The sequence below is a fragment of the Fulmarus glacialis genome, unplaced genomic scaffold (assembly GCF_000690835.1).
Source record: "Fulmarus glacialis isolate BGI_N327 unplaced genomic scaffold, ASM69083v1 scaffold21232, whole genome shotgun sequence".
Lineage (NCBI taxonomy): Eukaryota > Metazoa > Chordata > Aves > Procellariiformes > Procellariidae > Fulmarus > Fulmarus glacialis.
This window is the reverse complement of record NW_009200052.1, coordinates 97,455-117,581: the sequence shown is the minus strand read 5'-3', so window position 1 is coordinate 117,581 and position 20,127 is coordinate 97,455. Positions and strand designations below refer to the sequence as shown.

Below are 20,127 nucleotides of genomic sequence, written 5' to 3'. Positions count from 1 at the left end.
ATATATAAAAAAACATGTAGTTCATCATAGTGATGTTTAATACCATTATTTTTTCATCTTCAGCTCAGATAGTAGCGGGGGATTGTAGCAGACCGAGGTCGTTACATTGCTTTGTTAATAGCTGAGATTGCCACAGTGTGTTGATTACAAAATGTGTCCACTTCTCTTTTTTGCAGAGGGAGGGCTGTCAGTCCATTCTCTCTAAAGGTGGTTAAACATTCTTTGAATATAGAAACTGTAGCAATGGCTTGTGCGGGAAACTAGGCTGCCATTGAAATTTTTATGTCCCTCTTGCATGCTTTTCTTTTTTTCTTTTTTTTGGTATGGAAAGGGTGCATAGAATTGTTTTGATGCATCTGAGGTTTTTGGCAAGCATGAAATCAAAGTGTGTGTTTTCAGGAGTTAGCCTCTTCTGTAATCCTTAAAGGTTGTAATATATAGAAGCTGGATATCTAGACCTCAGGACTAGGGGGAAAAGCAGAAGGGATACCAGGAGCTCTGTAGAGGCAGTGGAGTCTATAGGTCAATGAGAAATTTTGGCCATTTAGAAAATTTGTCTTAAAATACTGCCTTGTTGACAATACCTTTCGGATCACTTAATATTTTTTGATTCCCTCAGCTAATTATTAAAGCTGTGCATTATGATTTTCTATCTTTTTGGCCATATGTTTTAAAAAATCTAGGCAAATAAGAAAGAGTGATTACTTGATGCCTTCAACAGTGGCTCTTGTATATGTAATTTGTCATTATAAACAGATAAATGAGCTTACATATAACATGTTAGGAAAATAAACTGGTTAGAAAAATGTTCTTGTATGTTAAATAACTGTTACTACAGTGAAAGTAAGCATGATGCATTGCACTTTGTGAAGGTAATGTTTTGTTACTGGGTATTTGGTCCTTTTTATTCAGTAGAGAAATACTTGTTTCAAGTTGCAGTTACTATGAAATACTTTTTTTTCCTCCTGTCACTGACAACAAATTGAAATACTTTGCATTCTGTTGATATTTTATGATAAAGATACTTGTTTGTGTGACTGGGAGACTCGGAGGCTATAGATGTCCATGTGTAGATCAGGCTCAGTAAAAGCAGATTTGTGGTCTGTGTGTGGTAGCGTGTCAGTTCAGATTGCAAGAAACAGAAGGAAAAGATGCACTTTGTATACTGTGAAGTTTACTTTGGGTGAAGTTTGATGATGATGATGGATAGTTGAATTCATGTAACTTCAGACTTAGAGTCAGAATGTCATGTGGCAAGGAGTTGGTATGACTGGCAAGCAATGGATGTATAAACTGATTTTTTTTTTTTTTTTTTGAGACACGTGTGGTAGAATCTGAGGATGATTTAGTGTGGAAGAGACCAGCCTTTGGTGGTTGTCTGATCCAGCCTCCTGCTCAAAGCAGGGCTGACGTCAGTGTTGGACTGAATAATGTGTGTGATAGAAAGTGAGTGAGGCTGATCATGGAAGTAGCATATGGCAATGTTTTAAAGTAAAAGCATCTAGTAACTTGATTTAATAAATCAGAGGCCCAGTTCAACTACCATTAAAACCAGTGGAAGCTTTTACATTAGGCTTAGTTAATGCTCCATCATCTGTATATGTCATTTTCTCTATTTATGTTATACTAGCCTTTAAGAGTACTAAGGCAGGATCAGGATAACATCACAAGTCAGTTTACAAAGATACGGTTCTTAGATCAAAACAAGTGAATATCTTTAGCAATATTAACATCAAGAGAAGAAAAGTGATATGCTATTAAAAAGTGTTGTAATTCATATATAGTAACAAGTTACCTTCTGACTTCCTGGTTGATGAACATACACAATCTGATACACATACTAATTCTCTCTGTTAGGACTTTTTATTAGACACTTTGTCACTGTTGAATATTTGTTTCCTGAAGTATGGGACATCTCAGAGCTGCATGAGTAGGAAACCTTAAGAAGGGGTGCGGGGAGAGAATTTCTACAAAGCCCGAAGAAGCTGCTTATATAGATGACATTAAAAACAAAACCAAAAAACCCCACAACAACCCAGATCTGTTAATTCAATGAATGTTTCCAGTGAATGTAGTCTGAAGCTTTGTTCTGCCACTTTGAATATATGTATGGGCTGTATAATGTGTGTGACAAGTGGGAGAGAGGTGCTGCAGTGTGGTTTTGATTGTGTTCATGTCATCTGGCTGCTGGCCTTGTTGAGGAGCAGGTAGACAGACTCAGCATCCTGATCTGTAACATCTTTTGGAATGGCACAGACTAAGTATTTACCTACCAGCAAATTTTTGATACACAAGGTAGACAGATGTGGAAGTGATTTTCAGCGGGAAAACAAGAGTGCTGGCAGGATTTTGGGACAGGATTTGGAATGAGAAGTGGTTTGCGTTCCAGCCAGTGGCAGGGCCAAGGGTGTGGTCCCCTGACTCTGCTTGGAGCTTAATCGCTGGTGTCTGCCTTTGGCTGGAAGTCTTGTAATAAAGGTGCAGGTCACACTGCTTTCTGGTGGAGAAACTCGGAAAAGCTTTCACGTTTGTTCAGGTGAAGCAAGAAGTCGATAGCTCTCTAACCTGCCTCTAACCACCAAATTCATAATAGGTAGGAAAGGAGGAAAATAGCTGGAATTGTGATATTTAATGTTCCTTTATTTTGATTGGATTTTGTTAGGTGTGCAGGTCTCCTTAGTCTCTCTTGTCATCCTATCCCAGGAGGGCTTCAGTGCCTACTTCTTGTGTTTGTCATTTGTGACTGTGGTGCAACATGTTGCAAGCTGCAGCACTCCACGAAGCTGTAGATGGATTTGTATGGTGAGCAGAGGGCGGTGAGTTTGGTCCTGCCATTTGAGAACATCACGGACAATTTTTGACCAGAAACTGCTGAGATACTGAAACACTTTTGCAATGATTTGAGGCAGGAAGGTTATAAGACTTTAAGATATCTAAAAATGTAACTGTAATAGTAGAGGCGTAGTTTCTGGAGAAGTGGATGGTTTAGACATTGTTCCCTTAGGAAAAACTTCCTCTTGGCATGTGGGTAGATAGGCCTTGAAAAATTCACCGCCTTTGTCAGGATAAAGGCTTGGTAAGCCAAAGGGGACTACTGTGACTCGTCTGGCATCTTGTGTAATGTGACTAATGGATTTTTTTTTTCTGATTAATTTTCTGTTTAAACTAGAACATACTTTTTAGAAAATCATTTAGTGTTGACCTGAAAACAGCTTACTTTGTTGCTTATCTCTGAATGTCTTGCTTCAGTCCCTTCACTGAATAAACTTGGGTCTTCAGCCTTTTTCACCTGCATGATCATTTACAGAGCAAGATACTTAAATTTTTCTCAAAGCTCAATAAATAGAGCTTTGGTGTGGGTTTTTTCCACACTGTAAGGTGTATCTGTCATGTTCTATCAATTTTTGAACACCTGATTTATCAGCTTTCTTGCCTTATGGACATCAGAACAGGACACGGTATCCCTGCAGTGATAAAATCTACTCTGTTTACTCTATATTTCCTTATTTCAGTGTTTTCTGGTAGCTCTTCTAGTCAATGTTGTATAATATGTTCCTTTTCAGCTGATTAATGTCATAAATCTCGGACAGGTTTCAGGACTGTGTTTTTCCAGAATAGTCTCGCATTTGTTGTATATCACCTGTGTTTTCTGCTTGTGAGTCTTTTGATTGTATGCTTGGCCTTATTAAATGCAACCTGCTATACTGGACCGAGTAATTGAATAATTCATAGTGGTATTATTGATGATGTGTCATTTCCATTATTTACCATATCCATGTTTGTCATCCTCAGGTTTTAGAAGTTATGTGGGCCAATGTTACAGATTCTGTAGAAGTAAAGGATAGCTTCTTACCTTTTACTCTGTTTTGAGAATATTTTGCCTTCTAAGATGGGTTGTTGTAGATTCTTTTAGAAGAGCAGGTTAAAAGAAAAAGTAGGTTGTGATGATTTGAGACTTTTCATGTGGTTCTAAATGATTTTGTACTTTTTAGCATTCTACTTAATTGAAATGTCCTGCAGAAGTTAAAATTTATTTCACCTACTTGCTTGAGCAATGAAATTTCTACTCTTAAAAAAAAAAAAAAAAAAATTTTGATTGAATGTCTTCCATAAATCCATGTTGGCTGGCCTTAATTATGTTGGTGTCCTTTAATCAGTGTTGTCTGCTTTAGCCAATGATTAATATCAAACAGACTGGTAGTGTAGCCACCTGAGTCATCCTGTTTACCACTGTACTTAAAAGGTACCTTGCATACAGTTCTCGATCTTCTTTAATATTTCAAGAATTAGAGAAAATCAGCATTAATTATTCAGTCAACCTGTTAATTTTTTTTTAAAACACAGTTACTGGCACTGAAATTAGCTAGCTCTGGTAGCTGCCTGTGGAATGTTTTCTTGCTTTGGAAGGTGAAGTTTTATCATCTCGATGTAATGTTGCTGTTGCATGGTGGAGCACTGCTGTTAAATTCCTGTTCCAAGTTTGTTTAAGGAGAACCCAATTCCTTGCACTTAAATCTGCTCCCATTAGATTTCCGTTGTGCTCTTTGGTTATCAAAATTTTCAGCCAATTTCTAGGTTGAAAAGGCTGTTTCAAACCTACAGTAGCAACAGAACTACCTTGAAAGGAAAGGATACTTTTCTTCCTAAACATCTCTGATAAAACAGTAGACCACTTCAAAATAGAATAGCTGTGTATAGTAAGGATCAGTGCTATATCTTTTTTTCCAAGGTTTAGGTTTCCAAAGTTAATAAAAAACCTAAGCAAGCAGCAACCCCAAAGCTATAAATTGCAGTGACAGTCCAAATCTTTAATTTTTTTTGGCTGTAGGAAAGATTAGATGGGCAGACCTGAATGCCTAGGCTCAACTTGGGATGCTGAGAATCAGTTTATCTCTATCCAAAACAGCAAAACATCTTGGTGAGACAGATTGCCATGTGGCATAAGCCAACAGAATTCTGTAATGGAAATGTAGGAATTTAACATTGCCTGAAAATCTTAACTCAAGACCCTGTGAGTAAGGGACAAACCTTCAAATGGCAATTTTGTGTAAATCCTGAGGTTGAGCAAAGTCTGGAAAAGTTATGGCAGTTTAGATCTTGCAAAGTCTCTGAAAAACAGCTTTTTGCCTAGATATTTATTAGATAGTTATATGTTTTAAAAGACCACAGCTTGTGGCCAAATTGTGCCACAGTAATTATACACCTTCCTTAGATTTTTTTTTTTTTTTCAACTGAAACATCATCTTATGCATTTTAACACACAAATCTATCCGGTAGAATCAAGTTCTGACTTGTGTCTGAAGCAGATGTTTCTAAGAGCTTTAATAGATTTGTCAGGTACTAAATAGCAAGCTTGAAAAATAATTTAAAAAACCGCGAGCTTGGTAAAACAACTATTGTACCTAGAGCAAACCAATGAAATGAGTTGAGTGTTGCTGATAGCAACTTCTCTACCTATAATATTACCTGTTAATTGTGAGTGAAAGCCACTTAAAGGCTTAATGTTATTGGATTACATTTTGTCTCTGCTCAGAGGATGGACTTCTGACTTCCGAAGTACTAAGCTGCTGACAAAATGGAAGGGATGTTTTTCCCCTTGCCAGTCCACAGGTTGATGGCGGCGTTGATGTGATTTCTGCTCTTTTCAGTCCTGCATGCTGATAGCGGGCTGGTGGCTGTTTGTAGGGTTGCAGTGGCACCTTGATCAAGGATTGACCTGATTTGAAGAAAACGTTGGAGAAAAGGTTCCCCTTTGAAGGAGTGCTGGGAAGTCCTCAGGTAACATTCTTGCCCAAGCAATGGTGCTAACTGGACATTATCACAATATGGCCTCAGTTTCTTGCTTGAACTTGAGGCTGTCCCTGCGTGCTCTTTGCCCATATAAAATCTGTGGCTGTTCCTCAATCAGTAGCCATTAATTTGTAGAAAATCTTGATTTACAAAACTCTAGTAGTTCAGAAAGGGGCTTTTCCCTCATCAAATTATATCAAGAAGAAAATGTGTTAGGTGTATATTATTTTTGTGATTTACCGTCCTTGATTAATAAGGAGGCAATATAGATAAAAAAGACCAATTGTTAATATTGAAGTTTAGAGCCTAAGAAAGTTATCTAGATAATAAAGATCTGATAAATTCATGCCTTTTCCTTGTCCAACGTAGTTAAATTTATGACCTGATCATTCATTCCCTTTTCTTAATTTCTCACCCTTTTTCTTGCTCCACCCTGACTCTTTCCTCTCTCAGTGCGAGTGCCGCGTAGTCCACCCCAACTGGCCTTTCCAGTTAGTACAGCTTCTCCTTTGCGCACTGACTGTGTGTGTTGTGCAGTCCCTGTCAGAGGTTCCTCTCCAGTTTGGCTTCCATGCTTCCACCTTTTGGGTGCTGCTTTGTGAACCAGCAGAAGCAGCGCATGGTTTTTGCTTTCCCTATCTTGTCTGCTCTGACATGGCTAAGTGTATTCCTCTTGCGCACTTGCTGTCTTAGCTTTCTTGAGTCTCTTTATCCTGTTCCTCTGCCCCCCTCCTCCCAAATCATTACCTGTCTCCAGAGTGCTCCTTTCCAAGGGTTTTCTCTCAGCTTTGCCTGTAATTTCTTTTTCATGTATGTTTTATTTCTGGGTATTGCTGCCTATTAAAGTAAATTCACCTGTTACACCTACTCAAATCATCTGCAGATCTGTTTATTTGCGTTTTTTTCCCTGTTCAGCTACGATTTCATCCACTTACAGCTGTCTCGCTTTCCATTCAAAATTCATACAGTCAGAACTTCTAGGGAGGCATTAACTTCTCTGAATGCAACACAGAAGAGGAAGCCAGCAGAGTTGCCAAAACAAAGTGTGGTGGCCAAAATGAGGGACAAGGAAAGCCATTTTGCAGCTCAGTGGGATGAGATTAGCAGGCTTTGAGTATGCTTGTAGGTACTAAAGTGCTTAGTAGTCTAGTAGAGAAAGATGACACAGTAGCCTCAATTTTTGGGAAGGAAACCCAGAGGCTGAAGAGGGTGGGGCCCAGTGGGTCCAAAACTAGTAAACCGCTGGATCCTAACAGGCTTTTAGTGTGTTACCCTTCTATGTGATGCTTTTCAGCTGTGTTTTCATTGCAGTTTAACATTCGGTGCCAGCCTTTTTTGTATTACTGATACTAAGCTAACTTTGATGTTAGGAGCTAAAAATCCCAGGTTCCCTAGTGATCCACATAGTTGATCTGAAAGCTCTTCTGCCCACACTCCCCAGGCAGAAGGATTACAGGCATTGCAGGAAATGAAGGGACAGACATCCAATTAAGGCTACTAGGAATTGTCCTAGAGGCTTGTCTCTGCTAAAGTGTGCACAATGGTTTGCTTGAATTGCCCCACAGTATTTTCACATGTGGCTTCTGTATGTCTTATTAGGTACCTGACCTTGTATTTTGATTTGCAGAATGATGAACAGATATACCGTGAACGTTCTAATGAGCTGTTGGCTGCTTCAAAAAGGCGACCCAAATCAGACCAAAATAATCTCAAATTAGGCCTGTGAGAATAGCTGGATATTTTTGTATTAGCTTCTGGTGCATGTAGTGGGGATAATCCCATTTCATTATATGAGGTTATTGTGAAAATAAAAATATTATGATTTGTATATAAATTATATGGTGTATGGGAAAAAGTTAATACGGCATGTAGTAAAAATACATGAACCAAGCGTTGGTTGGTAGGTTTAGGCTGCAGAGAGTTTTACAAATATTTGTAATCTTATGCCCAAAAGATTTGGGTAAAATCTGCTCAAGCAGTTTTAGCATGTTGTTGTTTTGTTTTTTTTTTGGCATTTTCTTGCTTTCAGGCTGTTGATTTTTTTTTTTTTTTACTTTAATATTATTACTTCAGTAGCATATATATAAGAAAAAATGTTTCCTTTGTTTGGTTTTGTCTTTTTCTTTTCTTCAGTAACTAATGCCCTTTCCACTTCTATCTCCCCACGTTTTGTTTTTCTTTTCCATCACGTTTTCATGCAAAGTGTAGAAAAACTTATGAAGCTCCTTATTTAGTCCTATTGGACTGTTAAGTCCTATTGGGTCTATTAAGGAACAGAGTTCTGATACGGCAAAGCTCCCTCCCTCCCATCTGTCTTTATGGGTTCTTAAAGTCTAATCAACCAGTTTCTGGAGGTAATGCTTCAAATCCTTTTTTATCTTGGGCTTTGGCTATAGTGTGTTTGATTTTTAAAAAACTAAAACCCCTTCCTCTGCAGGTTTGGATTTTTCCATTGCTGGAGGGAGAGAGGAGCTGTATTTTCTTACTGCAAAAGAAACTTCTCCAGAACTGCCTGGGCTGGACTTGGCTCTGATAGAGAAAACTTCATAGCCTTTCCTTAGTCTTGTTCTTTCCCTCCAATAGGCTTCATCTGCTGTTGTCCATATGCTCTTGATATATAGGAACTTGACCTGACCTTCACTAATGTCTGCAGGACCTTGGCTACTAGGAATGAAAGTAGCTGGAGTCTTAAGTTATGCATTTTTTTGCTTAATAAAACGAAGAATGAGAGAAATACTGTCATCTGCCTGCAGATTTAGCAGGATATCACAGCAATGGATGTACTCAAATCTTTAGAAGGCTTGTTTTTCAAGAGTGAGCAGTGGAAATTTCTTGAATACTCTGCCACTCAACTGGTAGATCTTTCTTGCTGTAATTCTAGTTTTTTTATCCTCTTGTAATTGTCAGGAAGCCGCAATTCTGTTAATTAAGCATTACTGTTCTTACAGAAGAGGATTATGCATCAATGTTTGGTTGTCTTGTGGTAATCACTGATTTGAAAAGGGACTGTTTGTACAAATTGTTTCTTCAGACACCCTGATCCAGTGTCCTGTTTGAGCTGTTAAAAGAGGAATTTAGGGAAGAGATCTTGATGCAGTTACTCCTACATCAGTAAATCAATCTGTGTTGGAGAGCTGAAATGGATTCCTTAAAAAAAAAAAAAAACAACCCACAAAAACAAACAAACAAAAAACCAACCAACAAAACAAAAAAACCCCAAAAACCCAAACAAACCACGAAGTCAATTTTTTTCAGTTCTTTGCATGACCAGGTGTGCTTTTGTATTGTGAAGAAATTTATGAAGGGCTGTATTAATCCAATTGTTTTCATAGTAAACATTTTTATTTTTCAGGTTCACGCTTTTTAAAAAAGAGGAATAGAACAGGAAAAAAATGGCAGCAGAAACTCAGACACTTAACTTTGGGCCTGAATGGTGAGTTTTTTCTGTTTCATGAGACTCTGGAATGTTGTCTAAAATTTTAAAAAACCATTATGAATTTCTGTCCTTTGGGACTGAATTGATTGTAAGATTGAATGGGATATAATGTCTTTGTTGTTCCATACTGCTTTGCTTCAGTCCCTGGCCTGTGACTGAAAGCAATATTACAAAATTAGTCTTCACTTTGTAAATTGGCATTGTGTATGAAATGAGTTGGGTTTCATGTTATGGTAATGTATAACACTCACATTGCTACCAAGTATCTGAGGGAGGAATAATGTTTATGATTTCGGAGGTATACACAAAGTAAGTGAAGAAGACTGACTTGTTTGGTCTTCCCATGTGATACATATTAATAAGAAAGTTCTTACACTCTCCTTACTTAAATCTATAGCTAAGCACACTTTGTTTTTTCCAGTATTTTAAAAAAAATCTATATGGAATATGGTAAAAGTGTGCGTTTCACGTCAGTCTCCTGCATGTGCACACTGAAAAGTGTCAGGAGAAATGAGCTATTGTGTTAAAGGGAATCCATGGCGTTGTATAATTTTGTGTCAGCTGTTAGTTTTCCAGCTTGTCTGACATGCATTGTCCTGGCTTTTGCTAAAGAGTAATTGCATGGGTGTGATTATTGTTCAGTATTTATTCCAATTTCTTGTTAAAAGTGTTGGTGACTGCAATTACAAACAAGAATTCTGGATGGTATGGTTTCTGAAGAGTGATGTGATCCTTAAGTGTGTAAATGGGAGTGTGGAGTGGTAGTAGGAAATAAAATTGCTGCATAGCATGTGGTAAGACTATTACTGGAAAAACGTATTCACTTTTGATCGCGCATTTTTATACACAATGTGCAAAAATTGGAGGGTATTCAACAAAGAAATAAGACATGATTTGTGGCCTGGAAAACAATGAGAGAGCTCTGTCTATTATGTTAGATTGGAAGAAGGTTAGAGAATGACTTTATCGCTATCTATAAATACACCCACCAGGCAGATATCTTATGCTGGAGTGCTCTTCAGTGTAAGAGACAGACATGATTAGATTCATTGATGGATGGAAGCCAAAGTTATATTAAAAAAAGAAAAGGGGGAAGGCAACTCTAAAAAAAGCACATATTTTAACAGTAACTTGATTGCTGTGTCATAGTGAGAGGACTTCAGTCTCCATTTAGTTTAAAAACCAGATTAGATTATGTATGAAAGTATATATTCTGAGTTAGTAGATTTTTACAGGAATAATGGAATAAAATTCTAAGATTTGTAATTATTCTTTTGGGTTGCAGTATAGTCATGTCTGTCCATGTATGCTGTTGTATCACTTAATTGTGAAACTCTCGGTCACGTTTGATCTGGATTGGAGTTGAACATTGCACTGAGCCATCTAATCCTTGAATAATGCTTCCCCAGGCATTTTTTATTTGGAAGTGGTATGTAAAGAAACTGCCACTGGGTGGCACCAAACTAAAAAAAAAAAAAAAAAAAGAAAAAAGATAAACATTTGACTTGCAAATTAATTTCTCCTTTCTGTTTAAAGAACAATGAAACAAATCAAAGCATGCTTCAATAATTAGGTGAAAGGTAGCCTCTGAATTGATGTTTTAGTTTAGAGCACCTTCCTTTCCAATGATTTTGCGATTGTTGAGAAGAGTTTTCTTTGTTTTACTTGTCTAAGGTGCACATCAAGGAGAATGTAGGAAAATGGTCTGGGTTTTGTTTCTTGACACACATCCTTTTGTAAAACATTCCTTACACTTAAAAATACAGGAGATTTGGGTAGCTGAGGAAATTATTGAATAGAATGAGACTAATCTACTTGCAGAGTGGGAATAGTATCATATAACTAATATCTTATCTGCAAGAAGTTGAGTAGCTTACCTGTGTGGGATGGGACCAAACTTAATAGCATATTTATCTGTTACCGTAAGTTAGATTACTGCTTGAAATGTCTCTGAAGTAAAGTGTGGCTATATCTTGTACATCTTTTTTTATTGAGACACTAAGCTAAATGATGTATGCGCTCTCTGAAAAATGCCATTAATTTTAAGTTCTGGAAAAGGAATTTGGAGTAGAGTAGGATTCCAGAGACACAAGAAGAAACCTCATTGCAAAATTTACTGTCCTATACTGTTTGTTAAGCTTTGCAAAACATCTGAATAAATTTTTCCTTAGATTAATGTTTGCCACACTGTCCCTAGTGAGGTAAGAATTTTTCTTGTCAAAAAGAAGCTGTTGTCATTGGTATCTATGGACGATTTACAACTGAATTTTATGCAGCCAGTGTAAATAGCTTAGTCAAGGCTTTAGGGGTGTAGCTAGCTTGCTGTAAAGTCAACATAAGAGGTCTCCAGGGTATGAGTTGAATTCCTTGATGTGCTCATGGGAATATTTTTTTTTTTTTCTTTCTCTCTCCTGGCTATGGGAAAAATGAGGGAAGCTCTTTCACTCTTCTTGTTGAAGTTTGAGTTTTGAAGTTAGACTGTTAATGTCTTTCCTTTACTTTCAGTACTGTATTTGTTTCATTTGTGTCAAATCTGTAAATGTGGAGAGGGATGATTGCATAGGTGAAGACACATTCTCCTCAATTCAGTTTTCATTGCTTTTCTGCTTTACTTTAGGCTGCGAGCTTTGTCTAGTGGCGGGAGTGTGACATCCCCTCCTCTGTCTCCGGCTTTGCCAAAGTACAAACTAGCAGACTATCGCTATGGGAGAGAAGAAATGTTGGCACTTTTTCTAAAGGATAATAAGGTGAGCAGGAAGAGGAAGAAGGCCTGATGTGTGTACTCCTAATGACAGTCTTGTGATTAGGAAGTTATTTGTATTTTGTGATGATGAACAAAGAAATTATGTATCCTTTGGCAAAGAACTGAAGAGGACCGATTGTGGGTTTTTTTGGTGCGTGTGCTTATTTGATCCCACTCTTACTGCATTCATTATGTTTGATTCTTTTTGCCACTTTAGGGCCAACTTCCTATACCCCACGAGAAAACAAAAAAACCTGATTGCCATATTCAGTCCCACTGCCACAGATGACTGAGGGTTAAAGTCTCCTTGCAGCTGTGCAGATTTGCTTGCCTCAGTAGGATTTTATTTAATGTAGTGTAAAATAGTTATTTGATTCAGCTTGAAAGTTAGGCAATAAATTATATTAGCAGATCATCTGAAAAAGGCAAGAGCTCCCCATTTATTCTGACTTAAGGCAGTTTGCTTTAGCAGGTGACCAGCCCAATGAGAGCAGTCCTCAAGTAGTTCACTTCTCTGGGACTCAGGACACAAATACAATCTAGCACATGTAATACAAAAGAGCAGTGTAGAAAGACAAGAACTTCCCTCTGGTTTAATTTCAAACGAAGGTTCTCAGTGACACAAAAGTGTCATTTCAGAGAGCATTTCGGGCAAATGATTCATTCATTCTGCATTTGTAAACATTAGGTTTTTCTTTAGATGGTGACAGAGGTTGGTTTATTGTTGCAGCAGGCATGTAGTGACTTGGAGGTCTGAATCCCTCCGAGAGCCTTACCCTCGAGTCAGGGAGGGACTGCAAGAAATTATGTCGGGTTGTGCCTTTAGCTTTGCATATAGATGTGCACATATACCTCCATGTTCTTACCCTACCATGACTGTGCTGACATTTCCATACTGTGCTGGGAGCCCTGCATTGCTTATACATGGATTCAGGAGTGTTGAATGTCAAAGATTTTTCTAAAGCTGTTAAGTGTGTTACAGCTTAAAGCCATGCTTTAACATGCAGAATTATCCTGCTCTACGTTGAGAAGCTGCGATTTAAACCTTGATGTTATGCTTGAATAAGTCAGCCTGTCAGAGGTCATTGTCTTTTGCAATTTGTGTATGTTATATCAGATGATGCTAAGACCTCTACAGTTGTGACTGATTCAGAACAACCTATTAATACCCGGTGTTACAGGAAGCTCTCAATGGTTATGAATGGTTCAAAAGAGTATTTTCTCCCTGTGTGTTTGCCAGAAAGGCATTATTATTAGAGTATGTCTTGCTTTTGAATATACGTGTTTCCATGGTGTTGAGTAATTCTAGTTATAGAGGCTGAGAGGACTCTTGACACTGTTTCTAGTCAACTACTAGATCTGATGTTTTTAAGCTGTATCTTGTACCCTAGTCCTTTTTCACTGTCATCTTCAATCTTTGCTGGCTGAAGATTAGGCAAAATTGCATCTCTGATTGAAACCAGGAGGACTTCTGCTAGCGTATACCCAAATGAAAAAATAAAACCCTAGTTTGCTTTGCTTCAATTAAAATTGGAAGAAGTCTTTTATCTTCAGTATTGTGAACTAGATATTTTTGAAACAGTTCTCTGTTGGCATAATTAGAGCTCACTTGGCTGTAATTGCAGTTTCTTGTCCACATGCTCAAGGTCACATCTTCTGATGGAGCTTCCATCTGACCGTGGACTGATTAAAAATTAGTGTTAAAATTTATCTTGATTTAAACCATGACTGTTCTCTGCTTAATAAATCCATACCTGTAGTTTAACTTTACTTTTTTGTTTGTTTGTTTTACTCTCCTTGTTAGTTATAAATCGGAAATGTTGACTTTAAATCAAATACAACCTCTGTGCTGTGTATGGTAGTTTTGTTAATATATAAGTAAAAATCTGGCTATAAAAGTGCATTGAAATTAAAGCAATACTTTTTTAATTTACCGGGTGAAATTTCAATTGGTTCAGATTAGAGCTGCAGTGGTGTGGAGGTTGGAATTCTGATGTGTATGATCTTGATACTTTACATATTACAGTTGTGAGTGGTGGATGCTTTGGATGTTTTGTCTATAAGAATTTTTTTTCTGGGGGACATAAATTTGCAGTGGAGTCACACCCACCCCCAGCAAATGTTATTGGAAGTACTGATGTGTCAGGTAGATGGAGACAGTTGGCAGGATGAAAATTTTTTTGTAAATCAAAGTATGTAGCATCATCCCTGAAATGGAAATACTTGGGTATATTTGTATGCTATTTTTCTTTCATACAGATACCTTCAGACCTTCTGGATAAGGAGTTTCTGCCTATTTTACAAGAGGAGCCCCTGCCACCACTGGCACTTGTACCTTTTACAGAAGAAGAACAGGTTTGTATCCTTTTTAAAAAAAACAAAAAACAAAAAACAAACAAAACCCAAAACCACCTTTAGATTGTCATTAGTGTAAAGGCAAAATAAAGAGTGTGCCTCTATTAAAAAAAAAACATAAAATTTGAGATTAGTAGATTTCAGGGAAAGAAATTATGAAAGCATACTGTGTTAGTAAAAAGTTTAAATTCCATTCATGCTCAATCATTATCTTAAATTTGAACAAATATTTTTGTTGATGGCAGACAGTCAACTTGTTAAATCCAGGTTCATCTTCTGGGAAGTATTTTTTATGTACACAGCCTTTTCAGATCAGTGAAACTTTTTCTACAGTTTTTGGACCACCTTCTCTGTAATAGAAGTGTCTAAGTTCTGTAACTTCAGTTTTGTAGTCTTTGGAGAAGTGTTGAAGTTTTTTGACTGTTAACGTTTCTTAGGAAGGTGCAGTACTGTTACCTACTTTGTATGTAAGCAGTTGCCTGATTATTTCCTTGTTTGGTCTCTATAGATACATAATTAATTGGTGAGCAAGATAAGAGTGAGAACAGTAGTCCACAAAGATTCCATTTCAAGGGTGACTGATCTGAGTAGTTTGAAAGCTCTTGCTTTAAATTTGATTCCTAGCAGAGAAAACTGTCCACCCCCCTCTGGATAAATGCCTCTGACTTTTGACTCTGAATTGATTCCCTCTTTATGGCTGTCAGAACTCCTGATTTTGCAGTTGCTCTCTGGTTTTTCATGTTTCTTAGCATGTTTCTTACTTTGGAATACTGTGGTTTGATTTTTTTACTGACTTAAGTGTAATTTGATTTTTGCAGGGGTGGGGAGTGTTAGTATTAGTTTCTTAAGATTTCAGGGCATCCTCCTTCCTTTGCCCCATGCTATTGTATTCTTGAATTTTTCATCATTTTTTTGTGCCTGCGTATTCTGGCATATCCTCTTCACCTCTTCTAGAATTCCTTCCTCTTCAGAGTTGATTCATATTTCTTGTGTCTTTTTAGGATGCTGTCCTTTGACATAAGATGCTAATAGTTCAGCTTTTAATCAGAAGTCATATTTATAAGTTCATGTGAATACACTGTAGGCACTTCAAGTCATAGTTAGTTTTAAAAGGCCACTGAGATTGAGAATATGCTTTTATGGGAAATCTTAGCCCAGCTCCCATTCTACAGTGGGAACAGGATGGGTTCAGGCAGCAAGCCCAGGAAATGGATAGCCAGACATACAGTAGCATACCAAAATATTAAACCTTGGTGTTAAATACCTTTGGACTTATTTTTTTTGCTGATGCATAGTGGAGTCCTTCAGAGAGTAAACTACAAGCCTTTTATGGTTAAAGGGGACGTTGACTTGTGGAGATTGTCAAGATACTGTCCAGGAGGAACAATATGAGTATAAGGCTATGGTATTGAAAATGTCCTGAGTAGCCTGTTGGTACAGATGAGATGGTAAGTGCTGCTGAGCTTCAGGGATAGGTGGTCCTCTGCTGCAGTGCCCAGTGTTTCATCAGTCTTGAAAACTTCTGAGGAGTTGGTGTGCACCATGTCACTGGTTTTTCCTGCTCCTTTTCACCTGTAATCATACAGGAGTCTTCATGGTCAGCTTAAAGTTCTCTACAATCTCCACAAAAATCTTAATCTGAAAGAAGAGGTCCATATTCCCTTTTTAAGAAAATCTTTCCTTTAATGCTTTCTGGGGACCCAGAGGATGTGAACAATCTGGTTTTTCTTGTCTGAACATCTTTTTCCCCCCCTTCATGATATTCAGATGGTATCATTTGAGATACCAAGGGAATGGCATTATTTAAGCTACCAGAAATTCCTGGTGTTTGTTCCCCATGACATAATAAACATTGTTCATCATCAAGAATCATGTTCAGAAGTGATCTTGAGGTGAATATTAGTGGCTTTTCTGCTAGTCGTGGTGCAGGAAAGCTCTTTAACCTAAGGTTGATAAGAGAGTTTAAAACACTTTTGTTCCCCCTCCTTGAATACTGAACATAGTATTACCCTCTCAGAACTTGAGGGATGGAGATTTGGGAGTCCTGTAAAGGTCAGGCTGATCAAAACACCTGTCCTTCGGGGTGGTGTTCAGTTGAAGCTGAACCCATCAGGCTTACTCCAGGCTTGGATTCAGAGCAATTCTTGCCTGCAACCTGAGAGTTATGCACCTGATAGCATTGTAGTTGTATGCGTAGTATGTCCGGGAAGAATGTGTCTGAAGCTGATTTAAAGATGTGTTATCTAGAGGTGGATGATAGAAAATGTCAGCTATATGAATTTAAGCTTAGATTTGTTTAGTCCTGTGGAATTTAACTAGTCAGATACTTACGGCTACAGTATTCCCTATTATAGGACAGGACGTTACAGGACTTTGGATGAAATTGCTGGTCCTTTTTATTCTTTTTATGTAGAATGTCACTTTCCAGGTGATAAGGATGCTGAGCTAACCTGGAGCTCAACTGATTCACCTTGTAGTAAGTTTTGCTATATGACATCATAGATTTGTCTAAGATCTGTTTCCAGGGAACTGTCTCTTGAAGAAAAGAAGGTTTCTGCAGATAGCTTTAACAGAGGTTTCCACCACCAACCACTGGCAATATGCAGCATGTGTTCCTTTGCCTCCCCCTTTCCCCGCTTATTCCTATTTGCATTAGGGAAGAATTCAGTTGTCTTAATCTCAGCTGCTTGTGGAAAGGAGTCTCAAGGTTTTGCTGAATATAATGGAGATTTTTTTGTGTCCTCATTGGTTATGTTTCTGATGTCTGTTTCTTGGGGCGTCTTCCATTTGCTACCACAGAATTAATTGAGCCCCTGTTTTGGGGCAGCTTTGCTCTTTGGTGTGCATTGTCAGGGATGGACACTGAAGTAATATATTAATCAATAGTAGGGTGTTTTTTGCTTTTTTGACTTCGCTTTTTTGTTACTTACTGTGATCTTACCATGTGGATTACTGTCACTATGCACATTACAAGGATTGCATCTTCACCACAGCAAGATCTCTACAGAGGGGAGGAAGAATTTGTTCAGAACTTAGGCAGACAAATCAAATAAAAAAAATTGGAAAGGGAAGTGAGATTACTATTTTGTTCTTATTGGAAAAATAAGGCATCAAAAATTAAGGAATCTCCTATGCAAGACAGTGAATCTGATCAATGGCTTAAAGTTGTTTTTGTAGTAAAATATTTCACTGCTTCACAAAAAACCAGAAGTATCAACAGCAGGAAAGGTGGTGATTTGCTTAGAGGCAAATGGAGGGGGTGCATTTTGACTTGCTGTTGAAATGGTTGCTTTAAACTTTAAGAGATTAACTAGGAAAATAGAATCAGATTTGCTGGAGGCTGACCTTGCTATTTTGCCATGCATGACTGGATTTTTTTTTTTTTTTTTCCCCCTCAAGTCTACTTAGTTACCAAGTTTCTCTTGAAGGAAGATCTACTTTGTAGGAAGAAGGTATCAAGCAGTTAAGCTTGTTTCTGAAATGGGTTAAAACTCCTTCAGATGTCTGCTGGCTTTGATGTTAGCCATTTAGATTTTAAATAGTATATAATTGCTTGTCTCATTGTTCTCTGAAAACCTTTAAAGTCATAGTAATTCAGATGAGTTCACGTAAGCATTTTGCCTCCTTTAAGTTCCTATCAAGAAGCCTGATGGAGCTGTTTGGAGTCCTTTGCATTCTAATGATTTAAAACATGCATTCAGAAAGTGTGTGTGAATTCAGGTTTGCTTGTTAATGTTTCTGAACATGCTCCTGAATTCTTTGGCCCAGTTTTCCAACTATTTGTGCTCAGAGCGTGGGGCCAGAGTGGGTTATAATTATCCATTCTTTATCGAAATAGCTTTTTCTTTAGCAATAATTTCATATTAAAATAAAGTTGAATTTTACTTGTTAAAATGAGTATCACTTAAATTTCAGAAGTCTTAAATACACTTAGTTTTCCCCAAAGGGTGTTACTCCTATGATACATTTAGAGGAAAAAGACTTATTTCTGCAAAGGCGATTGGTAAATATAATTTTATTCGAGTTCTGTTGCTCTTTACATGTTCCTGCTTTGCTTAAGAAGTAAGTTTAGAATTGGTATTAATTAATGGTGTTAGGTATAGGCAGGTGCCAATCTCTTTTTGCAACTGAATGGCTGTGTTTAAATCTGCTGATGTTCTAATCACTTCTGTGCTGGAATCATCTGATAAAGGAGTAGGTGCTCACTTGCTACCTTTAGAGCATGGAAATTTCAGGTAAGTAACTTGGAAGCACTAATATTGACCAAGATCCTTTTATAGACCACTTCAGCTACTCATGTCCTTTTCCTTGTTAGTCAGTTGTACAGAATTTGTAATGAACATAAGGAAAGCAAAGCTGGTATTAAGCTAAATTTAGGATAATGGTAAGTTTCTGGTTTTGTTTTTTTAATAGAATCTCACCTTGGCTCTTTCTTCTTCTTGGCAGAGAAATTTCTCGATGTCTGTAAACAGTGCTGCTGTCCTGCGGTTGACGGGACGTGGAGGAGGAACGGTGGTAGGGGCTCCTCGAGGTCGAAGTTCCTCTAGAGGTCGAGGTGAGCTGTTAGTGGGATGTGCTGCAATGTAAGCAGGTGATCCAGGTTAAAGCTTCTGAAAGATGTTAGATGGAGCTTGGTTATAGCCAGATTTTCTCATGTCTAGTTTCTTTTCCCTTAAAGCTTTGAAACATTTCCGATAAGGTGGTGTTGGAGGATGAATATTGTGTTTAGTGATGTTCTGCACACCTTAGTGCACATCTGGTACCTGTGTTATGTGCCTTTGTCAGATTGGCGGGTGTGGGAAGCAAAAGGGGAAGGTCGCTTTGAGGTGGAATAGGAAATTGTTTGGTTCAGAATTGTTAGAAATAACTTTATTAAAGGTATAAAACCGATTTATAGCGAAAGGGGAGAAGAATCCAAAACATTAAGATTGTAGTAGGTGGTGTTCAGTGTTCTGAAAAGCCATTTTTATTTATTAACACCCTGAGAATAAACAGGAGAAGATTAATGGAAAGACGTAATTGAATTTGGGAGAAATTTGAGTCTTGCCAATTTTAGTGCATCGCTATAGTCGATGTCTCATCCTGGATCACTTCAAACATTTGCAAATGAATTGAGAAAATGTCCTCAAGCCGTATCACTGGATTCAAAACAAATTGTTAAATGCAGAATTTATCTTAGCAGTTTCCTTTCAGTGTGCATGCTGCTGTGAACACTATTTTGGGGGTTTATATATAAATATGATGGTTACATTTAGAATACAATTGGAATATCATCAGGAAATATCATCAGGAGTAATTAATCACGTAACCTCTGTCTTTGCAGGTGCTTAGGTGAGGTTTCTCTTGGGGTCCTTTCTAATTTAATTCTAAATGTCCTTAACTGGTGATATTTTTATTAACATCTTCAGAAATCACTTCCATACATAATTAAATGCTTGACCAGAACTTTGCTCTGACTTAATTTGTTCTCTCATTTCTATTCTCATTCCTTAATCCTGCTTTCTTCTTGGCTTACATCTTTCAGATATTTGTAGATTGTCATCTGTCCTCTTGTGGTTGCTTCGCAGCTAAGGCATATACATTTAAACTTTTACGAGGCTATCCCCGGATTTCCCTGTCACTTCCCCTTCTTTATTTATCATTGTCTTTGCCCGAGTGCTCAGGGCCTAATTAAAAAAAAAAGTATGTGCACATATATAGATGTGGGGTGACACTCTTACTTGTATATACCGTGTTATATTTCTGTTGTACATTTGAAAGCTGTTGCTTTTTTGCTGTGTGCTTTTAATATGTGTATTGCATT

General features: G+C 37.6%; 1 protein-coding gene across 1 annotated transcript in view; it reads left to right on the top strand.

Annotated features, from left to right (window-relative positions):
* Positions 1-9,139: 9,139 nt before the first annotated feature.
* GIGYF2 (GRB10 interacting GYF protein 2) overlaps positions 9,140-20,127 on the top strand; it is a 67,898-nt gene continuing 56,910 nt past the window's right edge. The window contains exons 1-4 of the mRNA XM_009573462.1: positions 9,140-9,223; positions 11,844-11,973; positions 14,229-14,324; positions 18,771-18,879. Coding sequence (XP_009571757.1) covers positions 9,183-9,223; positions 11,844-11,973; positions 14,229-14,324; positions 18,771-18,879 — 376 coding nt within the window. The 5' untranslated portion in view covers positions 9,140-9,182. The remainder of the gene's footprint in view (positions 9,224-11,843; positions 11,974-14,228; positions 14,325-18,770; positions 18,880-20,127) is intronic.